Source organism: Sphaeroforma arctica, assembly GCF_001186125.1.
Source record: "Sphaeroforma arctica JP610 unplaced genomic scaffold supercont1.558, whole genome shotgun sequence".
In the NCBI taxonomy this organism is placed as follows: domain Eukaryota; class Ichthyosporea; order Ichthyophonida; genus Sphaeroforma; species Sphaeroforma arctica.
Window position 1 is genome coordinate 1 of NW_014040000.1, and position 8,022 is coordinate 8,022.

At 44.0% G+C, this 8,022-nt stretch overlaps 3 protein-coding genes across 3 annotated transcripts; 1 reads left to right on the plus strand and 2 right to left on the minus strand.

The window, feature by feature from the left end:
- The first annotated feature begins 476 nt into the window (after positions 1–476).
- Positions 477–2,690, plus strand: SARC_07219 (hypothetical protein). The gene is made up of 3 exons (XM_014298839.1): positions 477–710; positions 1,777–1,886; positions 2,110–2,690. The coding sequence occupies exons 1-3, from the start codon at positions 540–542 to the stop codon at positions 2,486–2,488; spliced, it is 660 nt and encodes a 219-aa protein (XP_014154314.1). The 5' UTR covers positions 477–539; the 3' UTR covers positions 2,489–2,690.
- A 791-nt stretch (positions 2,691–3,481) lies between these two features.
- SARC_07220 (hypothetical protein) lies at positions 3,482–4,226 on the minus strand. The gene has a single exon (XM_014298840.1). It carries the CDS (start codon positions 4,094–4,096, stop codon positions 3,719–3,721), a length of 378 nt encoding a protein of 125 aa, XP_014154315.1. The 5' UTR covers positions 4,097–4,226; the 3' UTR covers positions 3,482–3,718.
- A 971-nt stretch (positions 4,227–5,197) lies between these two features.
- SARC_07221 (hypothetical protein) lies at positions 5,198–5,563 on the minus strand (the record flags this gene model as incomplete). Its single annotated transcript, XM_014298841.1, has 1 exon — positions 5,198–5,563. A coding segment is annotated over one exon (366 nt), but the record flags the coding sequence as incomplete, so codon positions are not given.
- Between the last annotated feature and the right edge of the window lie 2,459 nt (positions 5,564–8,022).

An 8,022-nucleotide genomic window follows, 5' to 3' on the forward strand; every position in this document is an offset into this window, starting at 1 on the left:
CGGTCGTTGTTATCATCATGTATGACGAGTAGTCTATTGTTGTATATTGTCCTGTATCTAGGCATGCGGTCGTATAATTATAGTACATATATTTGCATGTGTTTTTATTAGCGCATCATCGCGACATATTTGTGCAGATTGGGCTATTCTACACAATCTTCCAAATGACAGTTGAACGTGTTTGTGTGGATCCTTCTTGGCTTTCTGTATCCTTGAAGCAAGTTCAACTGAGTCTTCGCTTGAAAAAGATTGGATAGACTCTTTCGCGATACTTTGCTACCACGCGCAGGAACCACTGCACTGAGACCACGTCCGGATGCACATCGGGATCGTTTGTTCAACGATTAAGGAAATTAACTACAGTACTATTTTTTGAATTGGGGAATGACTTGAACCAGTCTTTCCGACTATTGGGTAACAATGGGGACCGTATGTGTCATAAACATACCACACAAATGCTCGTGATGATCAGCTGGTAGATTGTGATGTTCCTGTAGTCCAATTGAATATGTATTTCGAGACAGAGCAATACTTCCAGCATGCCAATGAATCTGTGCAATGTTTCTCTCAACCTCCAGCCGAGCCCACCCAACATCACGGCGATGCTCCAGATAGCTAAAGGCGATAATCTGTACGCGCTTATTGAAGACGCAAGGACAACCCTCAAAGGCGCGCCAGCGACAGGGAAAGACCGTATGGCTAATGAAATGGTATGTGTATTTAAGGCAGATGTATATGGTGGTTTCTACTTAGATTTGTTTATGTGAATGGGGTTTTCTGTAGGTACCTCCATGTTGTCAGGTTTGGAGGTTGTGTGTAGAGGTTGTACCACCTTTCAATGGTGCTCCAGCGACAAGAAATGTCCGCATGGCTACCGCAATGGTACGTGTACTCAACGCATATGTATATGGATGTTTTCTACTTCGATATTTTATGTGAATTGGGTTTCCTGTATGTACCTCCATGTTGTCAGGTTTGGTGTATGTTGTACGCGTTAGAGTTGTAGGCGCAAGACTCGCCTTCAAAGGTACGCCGGTGACTGAAAATGTTCCTATCGCTATTGAAATGGTATGTGTATTCAACGCATATCTATATACATATATATATATATATATATATATATATATTATGTGTGTTTTCTACTTACACGTGTTTTCTACGTGCACGACTTTCCGTGAAACAGTTTCTCTGTATGTTCATATATGTTGTCGGGCTTGGAGATTGTATGTGTATGTACATGTTGTTTGCGCCTATTGAAGACCCCCCCCCCCCCCCCGATCCGGCATGGTCAATGTCATGGTGCGTGCGGTCAGCGTGATGTCTTTTTGTATTTTACTTGTATATTGAGCAAATACCAGCCTTCGCCGACTTGGTCTCAGATAGAGTGAGTTCGTGATAATGGCCGGAATATTCGAAATGTTGTTCGTGCATATGTCACGTAAGAGTATGTCGACCCTGTACGTCTTCAACTCTTGCGATGACTTTTGGATATGTTATAGGTATGTGCTTCTCACTAGCATTCATAAATATGAACTATGGATGTCCAACGCCTACGAAAGTACGTCTTTACTCTCTCTGGCATACTGACGTATAAGGGTGTACTTTTTACAGGCCGATTGGAAAACTTTCATGGAAATGTATTCACCGAGGCTTTACTTTGAAATTACAGTGCTGTTGCCAGTGAAATTGATCCATCTATAGTCACTGAGTCCTGCTTTTTTTATTGTGATATATCCTAAAGTTCGATCTCAATTTTATACCTCATACTTTGTGTAGTTGAAAGCAATCTACCAGAACGGTCGGAGCTCCGAACGGCTGTTCGAAGGAATCCGCTGCATGATTGAGTTGGGCATTGAATTCCGCTTCTACCATCTGAACGGCATCGCGTATGTGATTGTGTAGCATATCGCATATGTGGCTATATTGATAGTGAGTGTCATCTGATTTTTCATAGTCAGTTTCCGTGTGCTTTGGATTTATCTGTGCAATATTCGGCATGTTGACATATCTCACACGTATGACTTTATACTACCAACTCAATAATGTCCAATCTCTTTAACGACGTTCTCATACGATCACACACCTTACTAACTGCTGTGTCATGTTTAGAATGTTCATCAAACACAACGACCGCAAAGCGCGGCCCGACCACGACTTCATCCCGAACCTAATCGCGGTGATGAAGGAGGCGCCTCCGACCGAGCTTGTCGACAAAAAGATAGCTAACTGGCAATTGACTCACAAACGTGCTCTAAGCCGAGATAGAGCTGAAAATGAAGCTATCCGTAAAGCGAACGCGTTAGCTGAGGCTAATATGAAAGCGAGGGATCGGTTTGTTGAAAAGACAGCGCGGGTTAGTACTAGCGTGTTACCGGATGCTTCTGCGAGCGAAGGCCAGGATAGTCGTGCAGGGGTGAGCGAGGGGGTCGAAGGTACCACGAGGCCCAAACGATCAAGGGAGGTTAAGGTTATCCATTGGGAGATATAAATATAGTAATTTTTTTTGTTTAGTTCAATATACAGACCGGGGTAGAATTAGTACTAGAGTAGTGCTGGAGCTTTTTAGTGCGAGGGTCACGATAGTGGTGAGGCTGAGGTGTGCATGAGGGGTTATGGTACCAAGCTAGCCGAGACATGAAAGTAGGCGAAGGTCGTACGTGAAGAAAAATAAAAGATCATAAAAGCTCGACTATTTCCTATTGTCAAATCTGATATAGGGTACATTTATTTGGGGATTGATTTAGAACTAGAGTGTTGCCGGGAGCTCCTACGAGCGAAGGCCAAGACTGGAGTGCGGCTGAACTGAGCGGAAGGAGTGAACGTCCCACAAGGTTCAAAAGTCATGGGTGGAGAAGGCCGTTTAGAGAAAAAAATATAGGAGAGAACTAATACTGAAGTTCGCCGAACTACTTTCGTTTATTCTGATACCAGAATCAGGATATGGCAATATAAAACATGGGGATGGAGGCGTTAAAAGAGTGGCATCCACCTTAGGTCGGGTGGGAGTACCTGTGCGATCGTTGGTGTAAGCCACTCAGTACGCTCGTATCACATAGGCACAGACCAGGACAATCCACTGTTGCATCAGCGGCACATTGAAATTAGCTACCTATGTGTACTACTTAGATGATCCAGGATGTATGACTCGACGCACAGAGTTGAGTTCTAATACAGGCACATGGTGATGTATATGACCATGAGTCCATCACACGAGGAGCCGCGCTATTGCACAGTAGAGGATTGCATATCGGTAACCATGAGTGTATTGTCAAGCATGTGCGCGCGTCTGAGTGTGTATTGAGACAACATACAAGCAAGGGTTTCTCTATAACATTTGGATCATGGAAAGGATACTCAAGGTGAAGAGGTGATCGCAAACGTACTTCTATGAAGTGGCCGACAAGAGTAGTTCAAAACACGCACTATTCCTTGTTTTAAGCATGCACACTTAAATCTACACAAGGTAATGATGGAAATCGACGCATTGCGATGTTCTTTTATCCTTTTTTGGGTATGTAGCAGGCGTCTAATCTAAAAAAAATGCCATTTAAATAAGCACAGCGGCTTGTTTGTAATGGTGCTTTCAGCGATGACCCTCCTACACATATCACAGATTGTACCAAAACGGAACGTGACATTAAAATACTACTCATCACGTGCTTCTACAACTTGACAAATCTAGAATTCTCACAGACATATCCATATATATGTATGCGCTTTAGGGTTTGCTCAATGCCCGAGTTGACATATCGGGTCGACCAGACGGCCGCTCTGGGGGCCCTTTGTTGCTTTCGATCGCTTCCATATCTGTTGTTGAACATTCTTGCGGGGTATTGGCCGTATATATGGTCGTATCTTTCTCCACACCAACTGCTGTATCCAGACTACCTGCCTTTGCTGAGTTGGATTGATGTTGATGTTGATGTTGATGTTGGCTGTTACTATCAGTACTACCAGCTTTCTGAGACCCCACTCTATGTTCCTGGCCATTATCCTTCTCACCGGCATTCAACTGGGCCTGCAGAGTGCTTGCCTGGGCTTGTCTGGGTCGGGGTACAGGTGTGGGCGACGGCGTGCGCGAGCTTCGCGACATCATGGAACCTGTATTTGTACGCACCAGTGTGTGCGTGATTGAGTGTACGGCGACCGGGATTGGGAGTGCGAGCGAGCGTGTGCTCGATCGTGGTCGTGTGAGCTGGCATGATTGGGCGAGACATACCCACTGTTGGACCGACTATGCGCCGAAGTGGTCGAGGATGCACTGGACGAGCGTCTATGTGCAGGGAGCGTCTCCTTCGTGTCCGAGGTTCCTTCGGTGTATGGCTGTGCGTGTGTATGGACGTGGCTCTGTGTGGGTGTGAGGGATGGCGATGGTACTGAATACCCCGGCAGCGTGCTCTCTGGCGTTGCACGGAATGCCTAGGGGGCATCCAGTGGGGGAGCTGATGCTCGGATCTCTTCGTGTACCGATGTTTGGTACAGTGGGCCCTGTAAGTGCAATGAAGCGACACAAAAATGTACTTACATATGAGTTTGGGACGTCAAAAGGGGCTGACGTTTGTAATTTGGGTGTTAGGGTGTCCGTTAAAAGGGGCTTGGGCTTGGAGGCGGTGCTGTAAGGGTGATAAAGCGGCAGACGAAATATATGGAAGATCTTGGAATGTTGGCGGAGTTCTTTAAAACTTTGAGGCGATGTCTTGTAGAGCAAGCATTGCAAGATAAGGGTGTGATAAAAACGGAAGTAAAGTATATGCATGACCTTGGGAAAGCGAAAGGGTACTTGTAAACTCTGTACAACATCGGACGATCGGACGGAGAAGTCCAGTCAAGTACGACGAACGATGAGAAGAAGCCAAGAGTGATGAAGATATCTTGGCATAAGGTATGTATTTCTGAGACTTGTCGTTGTTCTGGACGAGAAGTGGCAAAGGTTGATGAAGATAGGTGACAAAGGTGTGCAACATTGATGTATGCAACCAACGAGCCGAGTACGGTTGAAGATTAGCAATATACGAAACATGTTACCCAGCTTTCATAAGAATCCAAAGTTGATATATACTTTATTCGGATAGATTCCATAAAAAAAAAATGCGGTATGACGTACACAGACAATATCAATCTCAGGCTTTTTCCTATCAACATTTGGTCTAAGATATTGTTCCACACATTCCCACACCATCACCTGGTATGATATCGACGAGAACCTTGGACCGGCACTGGTTACAAATCCCATAGACATGGTGGGCCCCAAGGAGTCGCACCTCCCCGGCCGGGTACTACTATAAGCAGCCACCCTCGGACTACTCTGCGATGAGCTCGTGCCCTGAGACATATGCGTTTGCAAGTTGCGTGCACTTGTGTCGCCACCGCTCTCCATGATCGCGCCAGCGGGCATGCTCTGACTGTGGCTCAGGCTATCCGACAAAGGCATGGTGATGAATGGCTGGGACAAAGCTATACTAGCCAATGTTTCCGAGATGGCTTGAATGATATCCTGATAGAAAATTTGCACCTCGTGCATCTGTGCGATTTGCAGTTGGTTGTAGAGCTGCACGCGCCTGGTCTGTTCCACTTTGAGTGCGGCGAAGGCCGTCTGTGTGGATGTACCAACAGGTGAGGACAAACAGGAAGACAAACAGGAAACGAATATGCATCGGAAGGTGTACTTGATTGAAATATAGAATATAGATAACATTATCTGTGGTGGCTTAGCTTCAATATGACGAAAGGTACGTGGGTAACAAGATACGGGTTGTGCAGATCGACTATCTCCTTATAGATGACTGATCCAATGGTCGCCGTGGACGACTTGCACGTGAAGAAGTGGTATGAAAAGCCGACAATGTCTAGCTGTACAACTAGGTGACATCGTGGAACAAACTGTGTGTAACTAAATATCTCATCATGCGGAATTCCCAAGAAGCCACGTGGACATAGAGCTCTGGAGTCATTTATAAAAAAGAGCAACAAAAACGAAGTAGACGCACGAAGTACCACATGGCAAGGATTGCACGCACGGACGCATATGAAACAGAATACCGCGGACCATGTACTTTTTTGCTTATCAACACTCGGTATATGCCATACACTTGAATTCACACCAGTACACGCGCATGGCTTTCGTAAATCGTTACTCTTCTGAAGGCATTCATCTTCGGTTTGTGAGTCTCTTTGATATCGTCATGGAAGTCGGAGTCGTTATTGTGCAGGACGAATGCTTTCATTTTATTGCCCACATTCTTGTGTTTCAGTTCGCTATAGTCTGAGGGGCGAACCGCGGTGTCAGCTTTTTCGCTCTTCCTGATACATTATGATCGGTTCTTTCACGAGCGAGCACTCATAATATGCTACGACTACATCTTAGTATAATCGAACAAAAGCGCACATGACTGCTTAATAAAGCTCCAAGTGAGCATTTTACACCTGAATATATCCTAGTCATTCAGATAGTAGTGCGAATTCTATCAATTCTTAATGTGAAAACGTGCAACATTGTGTATATTCAAATTACTAAACTTCATGATAAGGTGCCATTTTTTTGGGGGTGGAGTTTCATGTCCCTTCCTATACAGGCTTTCTACTGAGGCACCACCACTCATATCTTAATATCAGGCATCTTTGATACACAATAACATAGATCTGATCACCCTGAACAGACATTTTGCACGCGTAGACATACGTTTTCTCCTTCTTGTACTTCTTCGCCAATGCGGCAGTCTCACCTGCATCCATACTCTGCAGTTCGTTCCTATCTAGCTCATGGATGGCCAGATAGCAACCCCTTTCCTCTGCAAATATGGTGTTATAAACTTTAGTTGTTTTGTCACATAGCTTGGCCATCAGCTGATCATCTAGAGACTTGATGAATTCCTTGTCCTCTACCCGATCAAGTTGGCGTTTTTTCACCCCTAACACTTTTCTCTGCCGTTTCCGCTCTTGTTTCTCGCGTTCGACGCACTCTTTTTCTATATCTTTGCACTCCTTCCTATGCCATTTATTGTGTCGATTGTTGATCTGACGTCACGGAGAGAAAGGGAGAAGACATGCATGTATATGCGAAGAATAAGCACACAAGAAAAGCGTTGATGACGGTTTTCCGAGTCATGGGATATAAAGTTATAGTGAAATTACATAAAATTGTCCCGTCTACACAAAAGCCAACTCTGGAGTCAAGTGTGACAGCCCTCCGCTGCACATATAAGCGTCTTTTTCTGATTATTGGTGGAGAGCAAACCAATATCGCCGACGACATAAAGAAACACTGTACAAATTTAAGTTTGTACTTAGTAACACATCGATGTATATACACTGGCCAGCTCGATAAGACTTATAAACGACTTCCTGTACGACCAAATGAAGCCGAATATCCACTCACTTTCTTATGAGCGGCCCGATGCTTCATCACTTCGGCTTTATGGTGTTCGCCGATGGGCGTGCCGGTGACTAATGGCAACAGCGACCCACACATATCAATAGTGCCAAACTTACTGGCGGAATGACCCGTGCTCAGCATTTTCTTTGTCAAAGGGAATAAAGCCTGTACCGAGAGTCTTCGCAGAGAGCTCGCATGTGTCATCGAAAGGGCGTCCATACTCAAGACTGATGCGCACACTCGCCCAGTCAACAACTGGGACGCCGGTGGCCTGCGAGTGATGATTTACGCAAAGGTGAGATCAAGACACGAAGATGTCGCGAAAACAAACTCAGGGCATGTGTAGATATATTTAGATTTTGAAACACAAAAAATGGAAAACACGATGATGCTCTCACGGCAATTGAACATCATATATATATATATATAATTATATATACAAATATATATATAACAATATATATAACAATATATAACAATATATAACAATATATAACAATATATAACAATATATAACAATATATATATATATATATACATTTATATAACAATATATATATAACAATATATATATATATATATAACAATATATAACAATATAACAATAGAACAATATATAACCATATATAACAATATATACCCATATATCC

Excerpts from the sequence above, each read along its gene's own strand:
- SARC_07219 (XM_014298839.1), top strand. The coding sequence starts at position 540 with ATGCCAATGAATCTGTGCAATGTTTCTCTCAACCTCCAGCCGAGCCCA. Across the intron at positions 711-1,776 it reads ACCGTATGGCTAATGAAATG|TTGAAAGCAATCTACCAGAA; the intron begins GTATGTGTATTT and ends TACTTTGTGTAG. Across the intron at positions 1,887-2,109 it reads TACCATCTGAACGGCATCGC|AATGTTCATCAAACACAACG; the intron begins GTATGTGATTGT and ends TGTCATGTTTAG.
- SARC_07220 (XM_014298840.1), bottom strand. The coding sequence starts at position 4,096 with ATGATGTCGCGAAGCTCGCGCACGCCGTCGCCCACACCTGTACCCCGA.